Below are 27,235 nucleotides of genomic sequence, written 5' to 3'. Positions count from 1 at the left end.
ACAAAACAAATGGCACGGACATATTTTAAGATATGTCAGTGCAAGTTACTTTTGAGTAAAACAGCTTAAACATGCAGTTTAGTCTGGGACTAGGCCTTGTCTGTGAAACCGGGGCATAAATCTTGGAATAAAGCTCGATTTAAGATAGAAAGCTAGTTAATTGTGACACATCTGCCAGAGTACATAAACCCAGGCATATATAACTAACAATTTCTCGGTTCAGATAGGCCTTTTTCTCTATAACTATTGTTATAAGGATTGCCAATTAATCATTCTCTGAGGTAAAAGAGAGGAAACTGAAAGAGAGATAGAACTTAAGAGAGAACAGGAAGAAAAACTCTAGATCAATTTTATGCAGATGGTTATACCAGAACAACGCCTTCTAAACTTTCTTTCAGGACTCTTCTGACCACTAGTAAGTACATATGAGGACAAACATTCCTCAGACAGTAGCAAAAAGCATCTCATGTTTCTGGCCTGTCGAGGACATTAACTCTTTGCCACTTTTAAACAAGTTCAGATACATTTTTCAGGCGTATAGCACACTGGACTGTGGTCATAATTTATGGTTAAATATATGAAAACCACATATGTTGCTAGCAGCTTAAATAGCATTCTGAATCTGTGTAAAATGATAGTCTCCTATCTTATTGCTTAAACAGCAGCATTACTGACAGAATGATGGTTTAGAATCTAAACACAGAGCAAAGCTTGAGCCAAAGATGCAAAAACATTTCCGCACCTTTAAAACCCTTAGTCAAAGATGTAGATTGAAACTAATCCTTGAATCTTCATAAGCACTGTCATTAGCAATGAGGTGTATCAGTAAGCGAGGCCAGCCATTTGGATCCTTCGTTGCTCTGTGGCCTTTTGCATTAATACATTGAGCAGATGGCGAGCGTGTTGGTGTCTAATCTGAGTCAGAGATCACAGAATGCTCTGATGATGAAGAACCAAGAGCTGTCAATCAAATCTCTCACAGAAATACTCTTTAATTTCCAATACAGGACAAAAATCAGCAAATTAACGTGCATGCCTTTACTATTTTCTCTACATTTTGCTTAGTACATAAATGATTCTATTGATACAAAATATAAAAATATGTGGTACATCATTTACAGATAATTTACATTACATCCTTAACTTAGTAAATTTCTTCATTCAGTTGCCTATATACATCTTATTAATGGGATTTTCAGCCCAAAGCAAACACCATACAAAAAAAACCATCACTGTGCCTGAATGGATTACATAACGAAAAATTGCACATTAGTTGTAACAAATGTGGCAACAGTGCTGCGAATTTAAGAAGTCCCTAAAAAAAGTGTAACATCCAGAATAATTTGTAAATATCACATGAGAAAGCATGCATATGCAATTGAGCCTTGAACAAATTAAATTACTGCGTATTAGTCACTGATAGCCTCACAACACCGAAAAGCCTTTTAAACTATACTGACGGAAAAAAATCTTGTGCAAGGTTGTGCGTGATGCAGATGTGACTTTTAGGAGATAATGCAGTTCTTGCTTTTCCTACGTTTGCGAGTGTGTAACTGTCCTCGGCTCCCGAACTGACCGGATGCGCCGAGTCCTGAAGAGTTGTATTTGCGCAGCAGCTCTTCGCTGGTCATGTACCTCAGCTGGACCGGTCTGGGAATTGGCTCGCCCAGAAAATACCCTTCATCTTCTGACTCAGAAGATGAGGAACAGGTCGAGCACCAATCGTCATCGTAATCGTACTGGTCCCATGAATAAGGGCCCTGGTGTCGGTGTAGCGCGGGGTTTTGAAGCGTGAGGTCAGAGGTTGTCCGAGGGCAAGGTCTGAAAGGCTGCTGTCTCAGCCTGCCACTTCCACTTCCGTAGTGGTCCCGTGACCCACGGGGCGGAGGGAACTGGTCATAATCCTCACGGACATGAAGTTGAGATCGTTTTGGAGGCGGGCGGCGCTCGGCAGCAAGGTTAAGTGCGTTTTCCGAACGGGAACGCCTGGAACGGCGAGAGCGATGGTGGTGGTGTCGACGCCGTGGCTCTTCGTGGTCGATGCTTCTACGGCGGGTCCGTTCACTCATGGGTGGTAGACGGGCGTTGTTGGCGTTGCTTACCAAACTTGCGCGATCCTCCTCCTGATAGGCAAATCCAGGCGGTAAAGCATTAATTCCAGGAGGTTCACGGGGGTATTGCACAGGGTATTTGACTTGCACCGGGGCTTCAAGCTCCAGGTAGGGCTGTGCGGAGTTCAGGCTACGCAGAGATTCAGAGCTGTGGAACTGCACAGAGGAGTTGAGGGTGCCCATGTTGCTTTTTTCAGACACGTTCATGCCAGAATCTTTGCTCAAGTCTGGCATTGAGAAGCGAGACAAATGCTCCTGCCGTTTACTGTCGCCATCTGCAGAGGTGCCTGTAGACATGAAACATATAAGACAGCTGTAATATTCTCTTGCCTTATAAACTGAGTGACAATACACAAATAAGTTGAAAAATAATAAACTGGATTCGTTAAAATCCCTAATATATAATATATACTATAAAAAATATAGTATAAATGATAGTAATTGCTAAGGCAATCACTACTAAATGATAATCTATTAACATTTTTAGGGCCCTATGAAATCCATTTTATTTTTTCCCAAATTCCGTTTTATTTTTTCCCAAATTCCGTTTTTTCCGTTTTAATTTTTCTGGATTCCGTTTTTCCCTTTTTTTCTTTTTTTTGGACTCCATTTTAATGGTTAAATTAATTTTAAGTAATCAAAAAGCATGTCTAATTAATTGAAATAATGAAACTTATCCAATTTACCAACAATTTATGAAATTGCAGGATTCATATTTAGATAGTCTATTTGCGGTTTAATATTCACAGACACTAGACTATATCGCGATTTGATTTAAGTGTACTGACCTGCTTTTTATTCATTCATCAAAAAGTTGACAAATTCCGTGACATTCCGTGTTATATACTAAATTCCGTTTTTATGACTGGATTCCGCGATTCTGTCCGCGTTTTCTGCCTCGCGGAAACCATAGGGCCCTACATTTTCAGTTCTCAATCCACTAGAAACATGATTCAGTAAAATATACACTACTGTTTAAAGGGTTAGTTCAACCAAATATGAAAATTTTGTCATTAATTACTCACCCTCATGTTGTTCCACACCCGTAAGACCTTCATTCATCTTCGGAACACAAATTAAGATATTTTTGATGAAATCTGAGAGCTCTCTGACTCTTCAATAGACAGCAATTTAACCACCACTTTCAAGGTCCAGAAAGGTACTAAAGACATTGTTAAAATAGTCAACATGACTGCAGTGGTTAAAACCTTAATTTTATGAAGCGGCGAGAATACTTTTTGTGCGCAAAAATGAAACAAAAATAATGACTTTATTCAACAATATCTTTTCTTCTGTGTCATTTTCATGCGCTGTTTACGTCCAGTGCTTCCAGGTTCTATGTCTGAACACCGACTTGTTATTGGCCGGCTCCTGCGTAAGCATCACACACATGCGCCGCGCTGGTCACGTGATCAGCGTCTGCCAATACTGAGCCGGCATTTGGACGTAGAATAAAGTCGCTATTTTTTTTTACTTTTTTCGTTTTTGCGCACAAAAAGTATTCTCGTCGCTTCATAACATTAAGGTTGAACCACTGCAGTCACGTCGACTTTTTTAACGATGTCTTTAGTACCTTTCTGAAACTTGAAAGTGGTGATTAAATTGCTGTCTATTGAGGAGTCAGAGAGCTCTCAGATTTCATCAAAAATATCTTAATTTGTGTTACGAAGATGAACGAAGGTCTTACGGGTGTGGAACGACATGAGGGTGAGTAATTAATGACAGAATTTTCATTTTTGGGTGAACTAACCCTTAAAAGTTTGGGGTCAGTGAGATATATTAAAGAACTTTAAGTATCACAGTTTCCACAAAAATATTGAGTAGTACAACAGTTTTCAACATTTATAATAATAAGAAATATTTCTTAAGCACCAAATCATGTGACAGTGAAGACTGGAGTAAAGACTGATGAAAATTAGGCTTTGCCATCACAGGAATAAATTACATTTTAAAATGTTGAAATACAGAAAAGTGATTTTAAACTGTAATAATCAATACTACTTTTTAAAATGTATTTCTGATTAAATAAATGCAGCCTTGGTGAGCATAAGAGACTTCTTTCAAAAACCTTACCAACCATAAACTTTTGAATGGTAGAGTAAATTAAAAAAAATACAAAAAAAGAATAAATAAATAAATACTATAATAAAAATAATAAAATACCTGTAGCATTAGATAGAGCCAGTGACTCCATAGAGCCATGTGGCGTCTGCTCCAGTGGTGTGAGCTGTTCGCTAAAGCCAAGTGCACTAATTGGGTTCCTGCTACGGCCCATCTGCGGTCCAACATCCTTCTCCTTCTCCCTCTGGAATACATGCAGGCTCACTGAGCGCTTATCCATGAAGCTGTTGTGTGGAACCTCTTTAAAGCTCGTCTGTGTTCGCAGTGCAGGTTGGTAATAGTCCTCTGGTCCTGGTTGGAACCAGTTCTCATTCAAAGACTGTCCTTTGAGAGCAGATACAGGGGGTCTCTTGGAGGCCACAGGCTCCTTGGGCCTTGGATCTGCTGGGTGACCAGGGGACAGATTTGAGGAATAGGAAGTCCGGATGTTGCATTGACTAAGCAAATGCAGAGGGTTTGAAGAGAGTTCATTGCGGCTCTCGTACCCATACATCTCAGCCTGCGTCTTCCAAGATGGAGATTCTCTGTTCAGACTGGGCGTTTGACTGGACAGGCTAAGCAAGTCCATTTGCAGGGACAGTGGGTCAACATCAGCAGAATAACGCCCAGCTGAACCTTTTCCTCCCTGGTTCCCGTCTCCTCCACTACCAACATTATTGCTCTTGTTGGATTTGGAGCTGCTGCGCCGGGCCTCACGAGAACGGGCGCTCTGGAATGCAGAATCTGAGGAATCAGAGCCGTTTTGGTCATCGCCAATGCTACATGCTCGAGAGCAGAAGATCTGACCCTGCTTGGGTAGAAAAGGACGACCGAGCAGGGACTTCTTACAGCGAGCACAGCTAAAACAGGCCTCGGTGGCATGCCAGTGCTGGCCATCGTATGTCATCTGACCCTGGTCAATACCTGCACAATAAGAAGACATCCATTACATACAGGTCACAAGCATCTATGGCAAAATTAAATATGTGGAGTGCTTATAAACTATGGGTCAATGACACAGAATAGCCTACTACACAGCAAAGGAAAAACCATGTAGCTTTAAACATGCCAAGTTCCAAATATACTCTTTGAATTCATGCTAGTTACATTTTTTAAAATACATTTTCCAAGGTAAAAATCTGTTTTCACAAATATCATGACTTCATGCAAGTTTTTTTTTTTGAGGCATCACACCAAATTACATTTTATAACCTTAACTAACTTTGTCTCATCTTAAAATGTCAGAAAATTTGATTTTTTTAAGACTTATTGACCTTGACACACATTCATAATGGTTTACAAAAGTTAAGCAGTGAAGTAGAGCTGCACAATTACTCATTAAAATATCATGATCTCGCATGATCTTATTCCTAAATGACACAGACTCTCCTGTGTCTATTAAACCTTTACAAAATCACAAGAGCAGTTGTCATGTATAGGTATAAAACAGCTCTTTTCAACCATACAGTAGTATTATGTCTGTGTTACAAATATTCATATTATCACAGAAGTACTGGGATAAAAGTTTATAGTTCAGATATAAACACTTATGTCTATGGAAGCGATCAAAATAGAGTAAATCACCTCATTTCAAATTACATCATTACACCAGTGGGTGCAACAAGTGAATGTTAAAAAAAAAAAAAAAAAATGTATTTGTAATTGAATCATTAATTCAAGAGATTTGTTAAAAAAAAACGATGATTCATCCAGTGAATGAAAGAAATATAAATATTTATGAGTCATTGAATCATTCACTCAAACTGATTTTCATTCAGGTTAATAAACATTTTAAAATGACTGCAGCAATTAACTTTTTGTCAGAACCTCTAGTAAATTACGTTATTTAGTTTAGTTGTCTGTTCAGAATCGTGGGAGAAACGTGATCTCCATCTTAAACAAAAAAAATCATTATTCTCAATTCATCCAGAACCGTGCAGCTCTACAGTGAAGCAGTTGTTAAAACTTTGTAATAGGGAAAAATGTTTTATTCAAGTTACTGTATACATGATTTGCATTTTAGTGCATTTTTAAAATAATAGGTAAGACAACATAAAGCATCATGTCACTGACTGCAAATGCACAAGAGAGTAATCCTTTAGACATGACATAAGAGCACTTAAGAGCACTGTGTGAAAATATGAATGCATGTTATAGTTACATAAGCTTAAAATTGTGTGGATTTTAAATGACAGCTACTTCAAGTAAACAAATGCAGAATAAAGATGTCTTTGAAGGATCGCATCCTTCTCGTGAGGTGTAGACGTGTTTGGAGAAAGCTGATTATACGGTGTGCCACATATTGCAGAAATACATTCGATTTTAATCACTGCTCTGAAGCAGCTACGCTCTAATGGACAACATCTGTTTTGAAAACCCGCACTGATGCTTCCTGTTTATAATCAGTTTCATGAAATTACTTTCTGTGGTCCTGTGTGGAAAGTAATTCCGGATTGAATTTCCACAAAACAAGCTGCCAAAATGTTGAACGTGAACGCCAGACTAAACTATCAACTTGCAAGCTCTTTATGTTTAATATCTTAACGATAGACAAAAAACAGGTCAGTCGTCTCTTGGCAGTTGCTACGGTGCAATTTCTGCAAGAGCAAAGCGGACTGGCCTTGCATGGACGCTGAGGGGATTACACATCGGCATTGATAGATGGGCTCTTACCGATGTGTTCCCCGCAGGAATCGCAGTACTCTGCATACAGGGACTCAAAGCAGGTGCAGCAGTACGGCCGGCCCTCTTTCATGATGTAACGCTGGCCGCCCAGAACTGTCTCGCACTCGAAACAGCAAAAGTGCTTCATGTGCCAGTGCCTGCCCTCTGCCTCTGTGCACTCATCTGCAAAAATGATCTAAGAGACAGAAGCAGAGAAAAGATTGAGACCATTTTTCTGCAGTGGAAGTGACAGGACTGAAGCTAAAGGCTCTGCTGAGGCAACAGACTGAGCTGCAGCACAGCAGTAACTCCATTATCACTATAGAGATGAAGTTCTGTATCCATGGTAATCATGCAATGTATTCAGCTGTCTTTATGTAAAGATGGGAACTAGAAAAACAAGGCTCAATCAGTTTTTATCTGCACAATGACAGACACCTCAATTTTTATAGATTTTAGGCATTCATTTTTCTTGTGCGGTTACATTTACTTCTGTATAGCGAAAAGTTTCAGTCAAATTAGTGAAACTGCAACAAAACTGTCTCTTGTCAACAGCGTAGAGATGTCTGAAACATTGCTGACACAAAAGTCATTTTCAAACCTAGCAGCTTTCTGTTAGTCAATGCAGCAAATTCACATGATCTTGAAAAGGAGCAAATCCTGCATGGGGAACTTGATTGCACGGATTCCTATTGGAATGACAACAGTATATGTGACCGCACCTAAATGCAGGCATCTCAATAGGAATCCATGTGATACTGTACGAGGGACACGTACAGTGAAAAACGTTTCCCCATACGAATTTCGCATCGGAATTACTTTTAACACACAATTTTGGTGCGTTGACCAATATAAAGCTGCCAGTTTTGGAAGTGACCTCTGAGTAAGCGGCGCTTCATGTTTTGCTACACTATTGACAATGGACAAATTTTGCCAATGTTTTGCTAATGTGACCACATCTTAAGATGATGAAGTTTCTTCAATGTTACAACTCCAGGACATTCATAGCCTAACTTCCTTGTAAAACACTGTAAGGGTCACCCAAAAATGAAAATTATCCCATAATTTACTCACCCTCAAGCCATCCTAGGTGTATATGACTTTCATCTTTCAGTCAAACACATTCGGAGTTATATTAAAAAATATTCTGGCTCTTCCAAGCTTTATAATGGGAGTGAATAGTAACCGAGATTTTGAAGCCCAAAAAAGTTTATCCATCCATCATAAAAGTAATCCATACGGCTCCAGGGGGTTAATAAAGGCCTTCTGAAGCAAAGGGACGCGTTTTTGTAGGAAAAATATCCATATTTATAACTTTATAGACTATAATCACTGGCTTACATACGCGAGTCGATTCCAGCGGAAGAGTGAACTTTGACCTGACGCATGACGTATTGACAAACGCGGAAGCACAGAGGAGCAAACAAAACAATGGTCACAAATTGGAAGTCTAAAATGAGAAGTTTTCCAAATTATGTTTGTTGCCCAGCCCTTTTTGTCATCACATCATACGCCGGAACTTGACTCTCTCTTGAACGTGGACAGATGTTACCAGAAGCTAGTGATTATAGTCTATAGTCATAAATATTGATATTTTTCTTACAAAAATGCATTGATTCACTTCAGAAGGCCTTTATTAAACCCCTGGAGACATATAGATTACTTTTATCATGGATGAATGTGCTTTTTTTTGGGCTTCAAAATCTCGGTTACTATTCATTCCTATTCTGGAAGAGCCAGAATATTTTTTAATATAACTCAGATTGTGTTTGACTGAAAGATGAAAGTCATATTCACCTAGGATGGCTTGAGGGTGAGTAAATTATGAGATAATTTTCATTTTTGGTTGAACTAACCCTTTAATAAAAAGAGTGATTCAGGATGTTTTGTACCATTTAGCGTTTTTTTATTTATTTATTTATTTTATTTTTTTTAAAAAGGACTACAGTATATTCCAAATATCTGCATATTGTTATATTAGGGAGTAATGGTTAAATTAGCAGCACATACAAGATACACACTAATGTTAAGAGGTTCATGTCATGTCAGGGTGAGTGTGTCTAACCTCATCACAGGCTGAACAACGAGGTTTGAGTCTCTCAGCATGGTGGCGACCACAGAAGATCTTCCCGTCTTGGTAGAAGTAGATAAGATCCACCAGTAGCTCATCGCACATGCTGCACACGAAGCATTGTGGGTGCCAGCAAACTCCGTGGCCCGCCCGTGACGCAAAGACGGCAATGTCACCTCCGTTTATCTGTCCCCCACACTGAAAATGTGAGTTAAAGGGTTAAAAAGAGTCTTTTATAGGTCATTTAGCAGCAGGGCACAAGATTAAATCAATAATCATTATCTGAGACTCTAATATTATGAGTACCCTGCAGATGTGTTTATAGATTGACTAGCTCTCCACCAACTGATTAGATATAAAAACTAAAATATGTTTTAATATACAAGTTTAAGGGAAAGTTTAAAATTAGAAAAATAATAAATGCATCAGGCTGTTTTTTTTTTTTTTTTTTACTTTAAGAACACATCCTATTTAAACTTCCACACTGATCAGACAACCCACCCTGCAAATAAATAAAAACTATTTTTTTTTTTTTATGTTTTTGAAAGTCTCTTTTGCTCACAAAGGCTGCATTTATTGTATCAAAAACTGATACTGTGAATTATCATCATTTTAAGAATGTAATTTATTCCTGTGATGCCAAAGCTCAATTTTCAGCATCATTACTCCAGTCTTCAGTGTCACATGATCCTTCGAAAATCATATTAATATGCTGAGTTGGTGCTTAAGAAACATTTCTTCTTATTATCAATGTTGAAAAAAAGTCATGCTGCTTAATATTTTTTTGGAAAGCTGTGATGCATTTTTTTTTTTTCAGGATTCTTTGATGAACTGAAAGTTCAAAAGAACAGCATTTATTTTGCATTGTATTTTATTAAATAGAAATCATTTGTAGCATTATAATTGTCTTTACTGTTACTTTTGATCAACTGACTGCATTCTTACTGAATAAAAGTATTAATTTCTTTACCAACCCCAAAGTCGTGTATGGAAGTCTATTTTTTGAACACCCGAAGACAAAGCATGGAGAAAAAAGAAAAAGGGAATTTAATTATAACAAGTGGCCACCATATTCTATCTGGTATATATAAAGGAACAGCTGACATTAACTGGTTTCTTCATTAAAAGGTCTCGTTCAGCATTTCCCAATATCTTGCATTATGCAGAGAGTCAGCAAATGTTTAATAGGATAGACAGATGCATGCACGTACCCACAAATACACACACTTGCGCCTCAGTTACCTTCGAGACCAGTATTTATTGGAAAAACTGCATCTTTTCAACGGCACTGGGGGCTAAATGGGGGCTTAAATCTTTAAGAGTATCACAGTAGAGGATAAATTTAAAACATACGAAAAAAGCCAAACTGTGTGACATCTGTTCCTGAGAGGTAACAGAAGGGGAGAGAAACAAGGCAGGTGGTCACAGACATGAATATCCAGCTTAGACTCAGCTCTAATTCACTTACTGGCACTTACATGACATCCCAGGTGGACTAACACACAAAACCTATAGAGGAGGCCTTAAAACCGACAATGAAAATAAGCGGCTAAGAACAAAACTAGCAGTTTCAATGAACGACTGAAGCTGATCTCTTCCTGTGGCCACAACACCCTCAACCCCAAACCATGGCTCATTCAAATACCACAAACACACAAATGAACACTTGCACACCTGTTCACAGATAGCTCCAGTCATGGTCACCGGGAAGGGCCTGACGTTACCGCGGCCCAGGTTCTCCCTCTTCCTCTGGTTGCTGAAGAGCTTCAGCTCTCGTTTTTCCTCATCATCCAGACTGTTACAGTATCGCACCTGCACAACAAGAGCTCAGGTCAGTGGTGTCACGTAAACATGGACAGACACGTGTGTAAATGATGGCACGCACAAACGTATATGCATTCTGAGTGGTGACCTTTTTGTGTAAGAGCACAAGCTGATCTCACCTCATTGTCATGTGGGGGAAGTTGATGCAGAAGCTGTTTGATGCGATGCTTCTCCCCAGGACTGTTCACGTATGGTACTTTATCCTCCGGCAAAGAGCTGTAATACTGATGTACCTGGAATGACATTGGAAAACAATAGCAGCTCTGAATCACTTCAAGTAATAAGTAGTAAATTATTAGTTATTATTAATAAATTTTTTATGATTATTCCTAAAATAAATAAATATTATAAAACACAAATAATAAAGCACCAGAGGGTTTGAGGGCAACCAAGTCTTGTTTTCACATGGTTTGTTAAATCAAACGCTTTGATTTTGGCACTTGGGTGACACAGTCACAAACACAGGGGTGGAATTTCTATATCCCTGTTGGTGTTAACCCCTTCCCCCAATTTCGCCCAAGGTCCTTGCCTTTCACACACACTCTCACACACAGCTATAACAGTCAGAGTGATTTATGGATGAGAAACGCATGAGTTAATGGAATCGGCCCCTACTATCCCCCTGACGTGCTTAAATGTAGGACCCTTTATCTCAAGATGATAAGAATGCATGTCCAGATCTCATCCCAATTTAATTAACTATATGAGCTTTACATTTTTTGGGTGAAAATGGACATTATCACAGTTGTCTAATCAACATAATGAAATTTAAGTCTAATTATATCACACATTTCATTTTGTAATTGGCCAAAGAGTGAGAACATGTATATTACACTATAATATAATTGTGTGTTGACTCGTGGCTGAAGTAACAGGCCAGTGAAGAATCCAGACTTAGGAGGAGCCATAAAAAGGTTGTGCATGCTCAGATCACCCGTCCAAACCTATTACACAGATCTGATGGCCTAATGGCTTAATCTGATATATAGCAGTGGCCATCTGCCTCTGTCGCCATACCATATAAACAGCAAGGAATAAGAAACTGTAATGGAATAAAGCCTAAGCAAGCAGCATTTTCACTATGTCTGAACATAGTTGTTGTTATAACAAAAAACTATTAAAAATAGCTTTTGTTGAATGAAATGAAGCTGAAATAAATTAAAATAAGACGAAAAATTTAAACATTATATATATATATATATATATATATATATATATATATAAATAAAATAAATATTTTTATATTTATATTATTAAATACTTATATATTATATAGGAATATAGGAATAGGAATTATATTAAAATAACTACTCCAAAAATAATGACTCTTTCCTAAGACAGTCAAAAATAGAGAGAAAATCTAAAAGCATAAACTCAACTGGCACAGTTCTAATATTTATTCACACACAATTTTATTATTTTATATATATATATAAAATAATGAAAAAAATATATATAATAAATATAAGCATAAATATAAAAATGTACTACTACTAATCCATTTTTATATTTATGGTTGTCACAATACCAAAAATATCTGTTGATGTTACACATGAAATTTCACAATCCTTCATACCAATGACACAACAGCAAAAGCTAATAATTTTACTAAATACTAATGATACATTTAATTGTTGAAACAAACAGATTGCAGTTCCATTTGGTGTCGCTATGGGTGCAATAATGACACATTCACCTTTAAAGAACAACATGAATGTGATATTACTCTACATTGTGTTTTTACAGAGAAGCGTGAACGAGTGATATGTAAAGACACGGATGAAATACTGCTGATCTCAGAATTCCATCAAAATGTGTTTTACAAGTGCCAAAAAACATTTGGGTTACGCTCTGAAACAAAATCATCACCTTCCTCTGTAATGTGTGGGCTTTGTTTTCAGAGCCCCGTCCATGTCCGGTGTTTAAAGCCTCCCTGTAATAAGGAGCTGTCTCTTTAAACGAGCTGATTGCTCTTCTGTTGCTTGTGTTGGCCGGTACAGTGTCAGCAAGGGGTTTTTGAAGGACTTGTGCAGAGGTTCTTTTGGGATAGCTAAAAAATTTCATGAAACACCAACTGTGGTCTGGTCCTGGTAAATTACAGTGGAGACATCCAACAATAACACGCTCCCTGGGCCAGCAAAAGAACTGTTGTGACGCAGCGATCAGAAGGACATGGACCCAGAGCCTAAAGCACTCACACAGAGGAACAGCTTGTGGAAATAACTATAATCAGCAGGAAGGGATCTGGCAACCCGCCCCAGTGTCAAGGGAACTGGCAACTGCATTTTGCGCCAGACAGAGAGAGGGTGAAGAAAATGCAAATGCTCTTCATTTGAGGGCAAACTAACCAGAGCCCAAACAGCTGTTTTCCACCGAATAAAGCCAAAGCCTCAGAGAAAGGAGACAGCATACACTGGATGACAGTAAATATGCACCATAATTTGTTGATGAAAATAAATAAAATACAAAAATACAAAAAATTATATATATATTTGGATTTAAATATGATTAGATCATTATTGCATTGATTATTATGTTTCTAGCCTGCTATATGTTTGGCAACAGTTCTTCTAACCCTAATTGATGTAGTATGTAGCTTTTCATTTCTTAAACAACCATGTAGGAAGACATCATATTCTAGGACGACAATGTCAAGATTTATCAGGCTCAAATTGTGAAAGAATGGTTGGGAGGGAGTATGAAGAATCATTTTTCACACATGAATTGCACGAGTCTAGACCTTAAATTCACTGAAAGTCTTTGGGATGTGCTGGAGTAGACTTAACATCTATTTCCATCAAGACAGAGGTGCATCAATTTTTGGTCAAGAGCTTGTAGTGATAATGCAAGAGTCGAGCACTCTGTAAAGTCTACTCCAGCACATCCCAAAGACTTTCAATTTACACTATTACACCGTCACAATTTCAATTAAAGCTGCAAGCAGCGATGAAAGGGCCCTCGCACCCGGGCTCACCGCCACCCGGTGGCCTTAGGAAAACTGAACAGTGGGCGATATTCATTTAAGCGGATAAATAGAGGAGAAATATGGCAAAGTCATTTTGATGCACCACAGTTCCTGCAGCCAGCAGGTGGCGCTTTGACTGTAACTGAATATTGGCATGTAGATGTCTTCAGGCCAGGACTATTATCAAACATGAGGTTGGAGCAGATCGGACATTGTATGCCTGAGTTACAACAACTTCCTGTTTCGTGGCGTTAATCGCATACATTAGCACTTAGCCAAGTGTTGCATGATTTAGCATGTTTCTAGTATGTATAGTACTTCATGGCAATGTGTTTCTGGGGGTGAATTACAGTGCAAGCATGCCATTTCCTGTCGCCATCAGGTGGCGCTATGAGTAACTGAATATTGGCAATAGATGTCTTTATGCCAGGACTCTTATCACACATGTAAAGTTTGGGGCAGACACTGTATGCCTGAGTTACAACAGCTTCCTCTTTCATGACGAAACATCAGACTTTGTCAGGCCACCACAGACACGCCCTTCAGCGAAAACTCTAGATCTTCGCAAGTTAACATCACTAAGGCCTTAAGATTAGACAGACCAAATATGATGCTGATCTGGTTAAATCTATATGAGGAGTTAATCACAGTGTAAAACATGTCATTTCCTGTTGCCCCAGGTGGCGCTATGACTGTAACTGAATATTGTCAGGTAGATGTCTTCAGGCCAGGACTCTAATAAAACATGTTAAGTTTGTAGCAGATCGGACACTGCATGGCCGAGTTACAACAACTTCCTGTTTCATGGCGAAACATCGAATTTTGTCAGGTAGTATGTTCTTGATAAACCAGTTCATAAGAGTTATTGGTATTTAACATGTATTGTGACTAATGGAGCCGCTTAGCTGACCATGGACCATTACATTTCTAACACGGCTAATTGGATTACTCGACTAATTCACTCATGTAAGCATGTGTCAAAGAGATTTTTGGAAACAAACAAACTCGGTGACTTTACTGCAAAAATGTTTGGTGGATAACAACTTTGCAAGGTGTTCAAACTTTCAAATGAATCCGGTACAAAAGCAGAGGCCTGGATGTAAAAGTTTGCCCATGCAGCTAACATTATCACTTCCTAAATACATCAGCTACAACAAATCATGTTTTCATGTACTTAAACAGATTTCTTGTTCTAAACCAGATCCCAAATGTTCTGAAATGCACAGCGGGGATCTGCCATCTTATCTTATTATGGATGTGGATGGCCTAAATTTCCACTCTATGTCTAAGCAAAGCTAATTTGTCATGGCCTGAGGTAATCACTGTCTCTGGGTGAAACTGCAGACACCAGCTTTCAAAGCACAGAGAGAGGCATAATTAATAGCTTGCTAATAACATGCATGGACACCGAGTTCTTGTATCCCAGCAACTTCCTCCCATCCATCTGCCTGAATGCTGCAAAACTGCTGGTATTGACTTAAACCAGAGCCACAACAAAACAAGGGCTCTTGGAATACAGCCTAGAGAATCATTTATCATTACAATACAGAATATCTATAGGAGATTATTGTACTATATACACTGGCCACCATAATTTCTATCAAGTATTTATAATAAACAAGAGATGATAAAAAGGCTTCATATATCAGTCCAACATCGACCATCAATTTCATTATCTTTCCTAGATAGGACCGTTCAGTCAAGCAAATGTGAATTAATAAACTAGAGCTGTTCAGATGCACATCATGTGACCTCCAGAGACACAATATGGCTGACAGCCGTTGCAGATGGTGGAGGTGCTTTATTGCTTATTGACCCGTTTTGCTGCTGCGTTAACAAGACTTTTAGTTCATCATGAAAATGAAACTCACATCTATAAATGATTTCACTGGCCTGTAAAGAGCTCTACACACACCGGTGCCTTATAAACTTCATACACCAACCTTCTGAAGCAGAGCATTGCTATAGTAACAAAAATCAGTGCAGCAGGAATGAGAGATCATAAAGAGACATTCATCTCAAGGGTGTTTAACTTCTAAATGTTTAAAACCTTGTCAAAATATCATGCAGAATGCCTCAATGCTTGTTTAAACATGCCAATGAAAGTAAAAGCTGTCTTTAACATACTGCATAGTACTGATAGTGTTAATAGTGTTACCTGTTCAGGTTTGAGTCCGGGTGGCACCCAGGCATACTCCTCTAGAGCACAGCCTGAGTCATCGTCGGATGTAGAGTTCCTCTGGAAGTCGTACATCAGCTTGGTCACTGTCTTCTCCATCTCTAGAGGCATGACGGTCACAACATGCTCCTCACGAGGGCACTTACAGTGGAGGCAGATCTTCCTAAATAGTAAAGAAAACAACTATCAAATAAAACAATAGTACATCTTGCAATTTGTGTGATTATTTTGGTTTGGTTAATTATTAGACCTTTAAATTGACAGTTCCTTCCATTTTCCATAATTTTAAATGTATCAGGATTAACCTAAATATTACATTGAGTTATTTAAAAAAAAGTCTTCATTCTGATTTGTCCAAGTCAAATTTGGGAACATAATTTTATTTGGCTGTTTTAAGTTGTTATATTTATGGCAAGAACATGGTAAAATAATAATACAAAATGATACATTTAAAATAAAATAAAGGCAAAAATAAACTACAGAATTTTCTGCATAAACTCATTTAATTCAACAGAATGAACAATAGAAAAACATGAGTTGCTTAGGCCTATAACTAAATTTTGCTCTGATATCTCAAGTTACAGTTAAACTTCAAGTAGAGCTGCATGATTCTGGATAAATTGAGAATTATGATATGATGACTAAACAAAATAGCATGTAATTCACTAGAGGTGCTGACAAAATGTTAATTGCTGAAGTCAATTTAAAAAATGTTTAAAATGAATGGAAAAAAAAAAAAAAATCAGTTTGAATAAAGAATGATTCAATGACTCCCTTCACTCTACTTCACTTGTTTCATTACTGGATGAATCAGTGTTTTGAATGAATCTTTTGAATGAATGATTCAATTCACATGATGTAATCGATACAATTGTTATTTGGTTTAATAGACACAGGCAAATCCTTGTCATTTAGGAATAAGATTGCGAGATCGAGATCACGATTCTTTAACGATTAATCATGCAGCTCTATTCTCAAGAAATTCTCCCACCAAGATTTTCTCTTTTTATTCTTCTTTCACTGTCAATCATCATATCCACATTTGGTTATAACCAGGGGCGGCCTATAGATTCCAACAAAAACCCTCAACATGTCCAATGACTCATGTCACGATGAAACACACCCTCCACCAGTCAAACACGAACTGTCTGGTTAGCGTCCAGACAAGCAGACACGGGCGTCAAGCTCTGCCAAAACCACACTCTCCAAGCACGCCGGCCAGTTGGTCAGATTAACTAACCTCTTAGACCAAAGGAAGAGAAAACAAGCCGCCCACTTAGGGCCAATCCCATTAGCACCTCAGAGGCCTGACAGGCTGCAAGGTGTCAAAGACAGACACCGGCCAGTAACCCAATGATTGACTGACGTTTTCACATTGGCCAGATGGTTAACTTAAGAACATGTTCATCTACGTCAAAGAACTCTAGTTGCTATGGAAGCAAGACAAAAAAGATTCTGCTGGTTCAGTTTAAGCCATCAGCAAATCTGTGTTATGCCTCTATTGTCCTAAGGATATGAAGAGTGAGTCATGATATTTCCTCTACAAGCTTTAAGTGCATTAACATGTACTTAAATGTGAGATTTCATTCTAATTAAAACAATTATTTGCCTTTTTAAAATGTCACATAAATACTTTAGTCCAAATAAAATCACACCAATCCAGTTTTTGTGACTAACAGACCTAGATAATGCAATTGTATCTTGTCTTCATCCAGCATATACATGTTAATCGGACTACAAGTGACTTGGCATTATGCATTTGCTTTGAAAGACATGCAACATTTACTCATACCTACAAATATTCAATTACCCATTGTGTTATGTTTTCTTGAATAGATGATGACTGTAACTTAACTACACAAAAAACTGCTTTCAGTGGGCTACATGGATAGATTTTGATTTTGCTTTGTTGAACATATACTACAGTCCAAATGTTTGGGGTTAGTAAGATGTTTCGAAAGAAGCCTCTCATGCTCACCAAGGCTGCATTTATTTGATAAACAGTAAACACTAATGTTTACGGTTTTCTATTTTATTATATTTTAAAATGTAATTTATTCATGTGAAGGCAAAGCATCATTACTCCAGTCTTCAGTGTCACATGACACTTCAGACATCATTCTAATATGCTGATTTGCTGCTCAAGAAACATTTAATATTATTGATAATGTTGAACGGTTGTGCTGCTTAATATAGAAAAATGTTATACAGGATGCTTTTCAGGATTCTTTGATGAATAGAAAGTTCAAAATAACATTTATTTGAAATAGAAATCTTTTGTAACAATATGTGCATCTTTACCATCACATTTGATTAATTTAACACGTCCTTACTAAAAAAAAGTACTGACCCCAAACTTTAACACTTGTATAACTGTAATTCATATGTTATTAAAATTTGCAGCACTAACCATGTGTTCACTTGAGAGTGATATGATATTTCATACTAGTTGAGTCTTTATGACATTTAAATACCAGAAAGAGTGCAAATGACTTCACTTTTCTTAAACATCCCATCTGGATTTTCTTATGAACAAATTCTCTATTAGGTCTCTCAGGGAAGGTTTATCTATGATAGGCTGTGGAACGGTCAAAACTTGTGGATAACTAACAACCTCAGGCGTCTCATATTGGCCACTTTAATATCATTAAAGTCACGATGTAACAGAAGTAGCAAGCAGCAGATCTTTTCTTCCCTATTGTAATGTACATACGAGTGAAATGGACTATCCAAAATAAATAAATAAAATAAATAAATAAGGTGGGGCTTGGCTCTATCCATCAGCTGTTGATTGGTTGGAAGAAATGGGTGGGTTTTATAAGATTATTGGCAAAGTCTGGTATATGTCACCAGAGAGAAGTGTGATTACGAGTTATAACATGCATGGATGAACTGTTTACAATAAGATCAACAATATGCATTTAGAAAGAAAAGGTGAATTTCAATTTCGTGCTGACTTTATTAGTAACGCCAAATGACATTCCAATGTAACTCAAAAGGAACATTCCTTGGCATCAATGGGGCTATGGGGGTACACAAGACAAAAAAAAAAAAGAAAAGGTTTGGAAACACTGGCCTTGAATACAATAGTTTACTTATAAATATTTAAGTTGAAGGAAACAAAAACAACCTATAAATGGATGAAGTGCTTTAAAACCTGCATGAACCTCAAGTAGTTTAAAAGCATCTCTTTGAATCAAAATGAAAGACTCTAGATGGAAGGTTCTGTAGGAGGTAACTGGTGAGCAGACTTATATATAGGCCATGCAGCTGGTCTCTCTGCAGTTCCAACACCCTTGAGCAAGGACAGTTCACCTGCATTACTTGAGGGTGGCAACATCACAACTCACACTAATACTGAACACTCACAGGAACATAGAGGCCCTCAAACAGGCCATCTGTGAATACCAAACACTGTTGAGAAACTTATCCACTCTCCCACCTAGCCTGGTCATTCTGTAAAGCATATTAACTAGAAAATTTAAGGGCAGAAAACAAAAAGGAACGGCTACAGAGCAATCCAGCATGATTGGGAAGCGTAGTCTTCTATCAGAACACTTTAATATATATCATAACTAATAATGCATGCATATCTGAAAAGGATGAACATTTAGCTAAACTGAGATTTCTGGGATGACTCTAAAAGAGTTTCACTGAGATTCCGGTCTGGTCCAGATAAATGAACTGGACTAAAATGAGGTCACCAACCGTAACTCCCTCCTCAGTCCTTAACCACACACACAAAAAAAAGAACAGAGTGAAACTCCTTCAACGTTTTGACATGCTTCGCACATGACTGCAAATTCCAGGCTCAATACCACTGCACGGTCCATCGATAATGCTCTTCCAATCATCTAAATGTGATATGAATTAAAAAGGATGCCGAGTTGCAACTACGCATGCTGAATTCATTACAAACGTCATGCTAAGACCCAGTCAATGTGATCTACAAGCCTGCGCTGAGAGCCTTTAGAAAGGATTTGTCCTACATAGCAAATATGGAAGACTGGGAATGTAATCTAGGGATGACACCGAAGGTTGTTATGCCCCTGAGACATCCAAGCGGAACATGGTAAATGTGATTTATGATCTGATCGGACAATTGCTTATTGTGGGTTAATCATTGCATTTTTAAATTGCTCAGACAACAACAGATGTGGACTTCTTTTTAGCTTGAGGGAAACTTATCCTCTTAAAAACCAGGCCTGTGCCATCACCAGACAATCTAATTCTTTTTAACAATAGCCTATGGCTAGACAACAGTGGCATTGTCATCTTTAATACAACTGCCATTTAAAAAGTGAGAAACCAGGTCTGCTGTAGCCAAGGTTGTTATTGTTATCTAAACCCATAAAAAAAAAAAAAAACGTTACTTAGTTCTGCTAGTTGCCAGGCAACATGTGTCATTTTCATTTAACTAAAATAACTAAATATAAAATTGAAATAAAAGACTGATAAAAAACTATATATAAAAAAAACAATACACAAAATTACTAAAACTTTTAAATATAAATTATAAAAATACAAATTCAAAATATTAACAAAAACTATAAAAGTATCTCAATTATACTTAAATAAAACTGGCTGTAGATTTTACAAAATTCCAGTCTCTGATGAAGCTCCCATGCTTTTCCATGGCATCATTCCGGATGAATTAAACAACCTTTCTAAAGGGCAACACACAGTGGAGAAGCTGGTCACAGCTGGGTGCTAGTGAAAGCCAATTCACCACGTACTCTGACTTATCATTTGTGTATATGCAACTGTGTGTACTTTTCCCACATTTAAACATTGTTTTTTTTAAAGACGACTATCCAATTCTGTCGATTTCACATTCAAAGCATTGTTTTGCGGTACTGACTCAATTTGTGCTTCAATAATACAAAAAGCAAGACATCTGTATTCACAGGAAGACCGTACTACTGTAGTAGAGTCACATATTTGAACCTTTATGACTTTCGTAAGCACCTATAAAATAAAGTAATTGAAATAAGACAACCCTCGTGACTGATGACCTACTACTATATGAACTTAGACTGATGAATAAATCAATTATTTGAAGAAAAAGAAATCAGTTTAATGGAGTCCGCTTCAAATGACGAGGGGTGAGGGTGGAAACGATATTGATTTAATTGAAATAATGCTGTAAAATAAGATGGATTCAGCCAGGAGTAACATCCCATTGACAGCAAGCAAGCGATCGATACATCACAACAGAGTCGGTTCTTTCAAATGGTTAAAAAAAAAAAAAAAAAACTGATTCAGTTCTTTTGTCATTGCGTAGCCTAATTGCGTCACAACGTTATCCCTGACAGCTGAATTTTTAACCAACTGTTCTGCATGCATCTTGATAAAAATGCCATAATCACATCATAAACTTAAATTCAGTCCTTTTTTAACATTTCAGCTGTTTGACTTACTTTATGCCATATCAGTAAAGTCCTCAGTGCACTCAAAAAGCTCTTAAGCCTGGTCACACCATATTATAACTATAATAACTAGGCTATAACAATAACTATATTAGCATGACAATAACATTCTGTTTAAAAGCATAAACTGCACTTATGTTGTCTGCTGCTTTAAACGCTCGAGCTCTTTAAAGTCAGACTGATTCTGATTGGCTGTGAATGTTTTCGTCGTCTATCAGTATTCAGTAGGGAAAAAATCGCTCTGAAAATTTTTCCAACCAAATATTTAAACTTTATCGTTATTATAAAGCTGTGGTGTGGACTTTCCTGTTCTCGTGGAATTATAAAGATTATTAATAGTTTATAGTTATAGTAATTTTAACAGTCATTATCCAGGCATTCACTGTGAGCGCCTTCATCGACTCAACGTGCACGAAATAGACGATTCTCGGTTCAGTGAGTTGTTGATTGGAAAACCACGGACCGACTCCGTCCGATTCGATAACTAATAATTCAGGTTTATTGAACCGTGTTAACCAACTGAATGATAATATAAAAAGAACGATTCGTTCACGAATAAGGCATCGTTATAATGATCGTAAATATATGAGGTAAAGAAAAACCCTTGTATGAATTCAACAGCAGCTGCCTGGTTTTTCTTTCTCTCCTGAGCATTATTCTCCACTTTGTCCCTTCATGTGTTAATCCAACAAAACAACACCCAACAAAGGCTTAATCCGACTTACAGGAACAGGTCAACTAGCAATGACTGAAGATACACGATAACTAAGGTGAAAAGTTGTATCCATTTCGGTCTTTTGCAGTCATTTTCACAGGCTTATTAGATAAAGTAGACGTAGCCTATAAAAGGTAAACGCTATAAAAGACCTCTCTCTAATAACAGTATTTTAAACACTGTTTAAACAGACGCGTAGATCCGCAACATTAGCCTACATGATGAAAAAAAAAAGTACGTTTGATTTATAAAATGAAGTTTGTGGATCAACTTTCTCGGAACACCACAGCGAAGGGAAAAGTCATCACGCAGATTTCAAACGGCAGAACCGATGGAAGTAACAGATCGAGCCACGTACACTTACCTTTTACCATGAACGAAGATGAGAGAGTTTGATGTCGCCAGTCGTGAATCGATCTAAGCACGCGCTACACATTTCCAGCGTGAAAAGAGATCAGTTGGCGCACTTTCACTTCTCCACAAACAAGCGTTTGCTGCGATTCAATCCGCACGTCTTTGTCAAACACTACTGACCAGTCTTAGTTCGTACAAAGGTATCCTCCTGGAAAGACATGCCTCAAGCTCTGGTGCTTTTGATAAAACATCTAGAATAACGTGAAAGCTCGAAGCGTCCCCGCAGATCCAGCGCGATTCTCCGTGATAGTTCCAGCAGCAGCAGCAGCATTCGGGGCGTAAAGCCATGAACAGCCTGCGCTTCCCGTCAATAACAGGCTATGAGAGCTCAGTGAACCGTGGCTTGGACTCGACTGGTTCGCTGTTCGCTCTGCCCACTCGAGCTTGTGAATGGTAATGAGCGTCCATGATGTCAGCAAGTCAACGTCCCTACATTACTTTAATTAGCGACGTGAATAGCTGGTGTTGTTGGAGTCATTTACATGCAAATCAGTCACTTTCTCTTCAACTATAAAGAGCTCAGACGCATTTCACAAGGCAAAAAGTAACTGAGCAGGAGAAAGAACACCGTTTATATGCAAATAATGTAGCACCATACCTTCAGAGGTTTTGTAAAATGTATACACAGTATATGATGCATTAGCTTTTTGATTTTATTTACTTGACTTTTTTTATTATCTTATGAGACTTTTTTAAGCTAAAGTTATATCATGATTGATTTACATTTTGAACAAATTTAAAAGAAAATTAGTCTAAATTATCATAAATCAGCCAGAAAAAAAGATTCATACTTAAATTATTTGAAATGTTCTGAAGCAATTTTTAACATGAATAGCCTACTTTGTTATAATAACATAATAATTGTTAATAATTTGACAAAATTCATATTACCTGCCATACACAAAATGTATTTTATTTTTCAGCTGTATATGATGGGCTCTTTCTAAATATATATGACCCTGGACCACAAAACCAGTCATAAGGGTGATTTATACATCATCTGAATAAATAAGTTTCCATTAATGTATGGTTTGTTATGATAGGACAATATTTGGCAGAGAGACAACTATTTGAAAATTTTGAATCTGAGGGTGCAAAAAAAAAAAAAAAAAAAAATCAAAATATTGAGAAAATCGCCTTTAAAGTTGTCCAAATGAAGTCCTTAGCAATGCATATCCACTCACAAAAATACATTTTTTGATATATTTATGGTAGGAAATGTACAAAATATCTTCATGGAACATGATCTTTACTTAATATCCTAATGATTTTTGGCATAAAGGAAAAAATCGATAATTTTGACCCATACTATGTAATGTTGGCTATTGCTACAAATATACCCGTGCGACTTATGACTGGTTTTGTGGTCCAGGGTCACATATGGTCATTTGGGAGGGAAAATGCATATCCCCCCAAAATAAGAAAGAAAAAAGCACCCTGAGGAAGGCATTGGTGGCCAAAACACATGGGTTTGCAGCCCATTATTTTAGTTTGTTTTATCATGAAATAGCCAGTTGAATAAAGGCTTAAAAAACGTTATAGGATTGTATTTTTTTGCCCACAAAAGAGAACATTTGAACATATCTCACGGAACATCCGAGCATGTCAGATTCTTTATATATATATAAAATATGCATATACATGTTTGCAAGATTAAAGGGGCTATATTATTTACCCACTGACGCATTTCACCCTACTGTCCCTATAATCTGAAATCTCATGGTGAGACAAAGACCACCAAAAACCAACACAGAGCATTCATAGATGATGCGTAACAGCATGAGCCATGCCTGGTTGGGTAAATCAATACTTACTTCAAAAGGTCTCTCACAACACCAGTTTGCAACAAAGAGAAAAAAAAAGAAAGTCAACAACAGTGTTTAAATTACTTAATAAAACGTCCATAAATCTATTTGAATGCAGCTGGCTCTTTAACTTCCAGGTGGCTTAAGTTGTCGGTGTGGTTGTGCATCCATCTGAAAAGAGGGTATCTCTTATTAGACTGTGCTTCTCATTTACCATGCCAGCCTGAGCCAAACCCCTACACACACAGTAGTATCAATTACCCCCATCCCAGTGCTTTAGGCTTTGGAGAGTAACACACACTGACAGCCACTCTGTTCCCCACAGCCACAAGCTCACTGACATGCCTGGCCATAAGCCTATGCTGCTATAGAAATCCAGCAAACCCACTGCTCTCCAAATCATGCGGCTGTTTGGCTTCTTTTATGATCGCATTTAAAGGTGTGTGTTAAATCACAGTATTCTGCATGCATGTCTGACATCAAATGAACACAATACAAATCGAATTGCTTGGATCCAAGTAAGCACAGTATAGCTGAAAGCATGACAGTTTTACTATATAAAACCTCCAGGCAGTGGCGAATCATGATTGATTTTTGCTAATACCTTTATACCAGTGTTATTTACATAGTTTTTATTAGTTAATTTTAGTTTAATTTTTAGTAAATTTGTTATGTGCTTTTATTTTTTTTAAACAATACAATTTAGTTTTATTTAAATTTAAATTGTAGTTTTAATTTAGCTTTAGTTTTTATTTCCAGTTAGTAATTGTAGTGCTTTAACATTAAAGGGATAGTCCACCCTAAAATGAAAATAAAGTCATCATTTACTTACCCTGCTGTTGTTCTAATGCTGCATGCCCTTCTTTCTTTTTCTGACCACAAAAGGAGGATTTAAAAAAAAAAAAAAAGTTGCACTCACGGTTGTCTATATATATATATATATATATATATATATATATATATATATATATATATATATATATATATATATATCTCATCGGGCATACGGCATTACCATGGTAAGTAAATGATGACTTTTTGCCCATTCTAAGGTGAACTATCCCTTTAAACTTATTTCAGTTATTTGCCAAGGGAACAATTTCTGTTTAGTTTAAGGGCCAGATTTACTAAACAGGGCAAATTAGCATGACAGCGCAGTTTCACAAATGCGCCAATGATAGTGGCAAGTTTTTCACGTGATGTACTGCTGACGCGCAAATTAAAGAACACAGACGCAGTCAAATCATTTACTTAATGACCAACCCAATCTACCAAGAGCAGCGCAAATTAGTGTTGGGTCGCAAATAAGCAGAGCTGATGCTCATCAGATGCAGGTCGACAAAGGCGCAGCTTGTTACATGTAATCTGACAAACGCGTACATATATATATAATATTTTTTATTGTTATAAATATTTTCCCCCTTCTACCACACTCTCTCTGTTCTCTGCGGTGTCTCCTCCTAGCAGCAACAATTGCTGCTATGTCGCAAAATGGGTTAAGACATGCTTTTTTTGGGCGCTAAATAATGCCGCAAATACCAGTAAATTGACTAGCGCAAACATTAGTAAATCGCGTTGCGTGATTCATTTAAATACTCTCCTCCCATAAATTCTGCGCCTGAAAAGGAAACTCCTATAAATGCATATGCAATAAGGTCAACCGCAAAAACAACTCAATCCACGCCTTTTTAGCGCTAATTTTGCACTGCATATCTTTAGTAAATCCCTACAGTAGTTTTTTTTAATGCCAAAAGAGGGTCGCAAGCTGTTAGTAAATCTGGCCCTAAGTTTTTAATCTAATATTTATATTTTATTTCAGCATTATTTTAATTAACAAAAACATTTTATTAATTTCAGTTTTAGTTACTGGCAATCAGTGTAAATTTGGTTTTGTCTGAATAAGAAAGGCAAAGGTACACTAAAATGGATGTCCATTACTTTCACAAAAGCACCACACCCCTTTCTTAGCAAAAATGCTGATGGCTATCATTCTAAGTCAACACTAGGGCAGCTGTACAGCTCAACAGCTGATTGCCGAGGAATGCTTACGTCTCTTTTTTTCTGGTGAGAACTCAGGATGAGATAACCAAATTCCATCTGGGGAATGAGCTTCAAGGAATTAAGGTAAAGCAAACCACCTCCTCCACTTTCCATGCAAATGGCTGCATTCTTTTTTTGGTTGTTGCTGATAAAAATTCACTTAGGCTACTAATATGAGTTGTTTTTAATATAATCCATGCCTTTGGACAGCTTTCCATTCAGATATGCCAAAGCCCGGACATTCTTCTCATGTGTCCTGATTGAATTATGTGCAAAAATGTGGTATGTGTGGCATAAAAAGTGAAAGTTTTTTACGGGTTACAACAGACACTTTGCTTGAAATTCGATTTGCTTTGAAGTTTCGTTAACTATTTACAACCCGTACAGGCGAGGAAAGGAAAGACAGGCTGTGTAATACATTAAGCTACCCAATGCTGCACTGGGACCCTGAGCTCCTGTATGACCTTGTGGATTGGCTCGCTATTTCTGCCCCACTTCTTCCACTTTGAAAGGGCTCTTCACTGTACAGAAGTACTGCTGTGCCACATCCATCAAGGCATCAGATTAAAGGGAGGACAGCAGCTGCAGAGCACGATGGGAAGTTTTCTGAGCCATCCAAATGCAGTTTTCTGACTCAACCCAGAAGTGGGGCACATTAGCTTTGACACTATAAGTCAGAAAGTTTTTTACCGCCCTGAAGAGTTACAAGTAGCGATACAACATGACAGATGGACTATTATATTGTACATTTAATGGTGCACTTGGCTTGTTTTAAGATGAAACAATAAAGTGTCTCTAAAAATACACTAAGCATTTGCACTGCACTGATGATTCATGTACTCCAAACATCTCTCTCTCTCTCTCTATCTTGCACATAGCAATCATACGCACAAATATAAACCTGTGCTTTCAGTCAGA

The 27,235-nt window shown here is 37.5% G+C and overlaps 1 protein-coding gene across 4 annotated transcripts in view; it reads right to left on the bottom strand.

The window, feature by feature from the left end:
• Positions 1-974: 974 nt before the first annotated feature.
• prickle2b (prickle homolog 2b) overlaps positions 975-27,235 on the bottom strand; it is a 98,027-nt gene continuing 71,766 nt past the window's right edge. For 3 of the 4 annotated variants that reach the window (XM_051912464.1, XM_051912465.1, XM_051912467.1), the window contains 7 exons: positions 15,894-16,077; positions 10,890-11,003; positions 10,621-10,758; positions 8,941-9,144; positions 6,885-7,071; positions 4,275-5,135; positions 975-2,398 (listed from right to left, as the gene is read on the bottom strand). In XM_051912464.1, the coding sequence (XP_051768424.1) occupies positions 1,506-2,398; positions 4,275-5,135; positions 6,885-7,071; positions 8,941-9,144; positions 10,621-10,758; positions 10,890-11,003; positions 15,894-16,077 (2,581 nt within the window). In that variant the 3' untranslated portion in view covers positions 975-1,505. Of the gene's footprint in view, positions 2,399-4,274; positions 5,136-6,884; positions 7,072-8,940; positions 9,145-10,620; positions 10,759-10,889; positions 11,004-15,893; positions 16,078-22,422; positions 22,860-27,235 lie in introns of those variants that run through there. The other variant, XM_051912466.1, reaches the window with a different exon arrangement.

Source organism: Ctenopharyngodon idella, chromosome 11, assembly GCF_019924925.1.
Source record: "Ctenopharyngodon idella isolate HZGC_01 chromosome 11, HZGC01, whole genome shotgun sequence".
NCBI classification, from domain to species: domain Eukaryota; kingdom Metazoa; phylum Chordata; class Actinopteri; order Cypriniformes; family Xenocyprididae; genus Ctenopharyngodon; species Ctenopharyngodon idella.
Note: the sequence above shows the minus strand (reverse complement) of the source record. Positions and strands in the feature narration are given on the sequence as shown.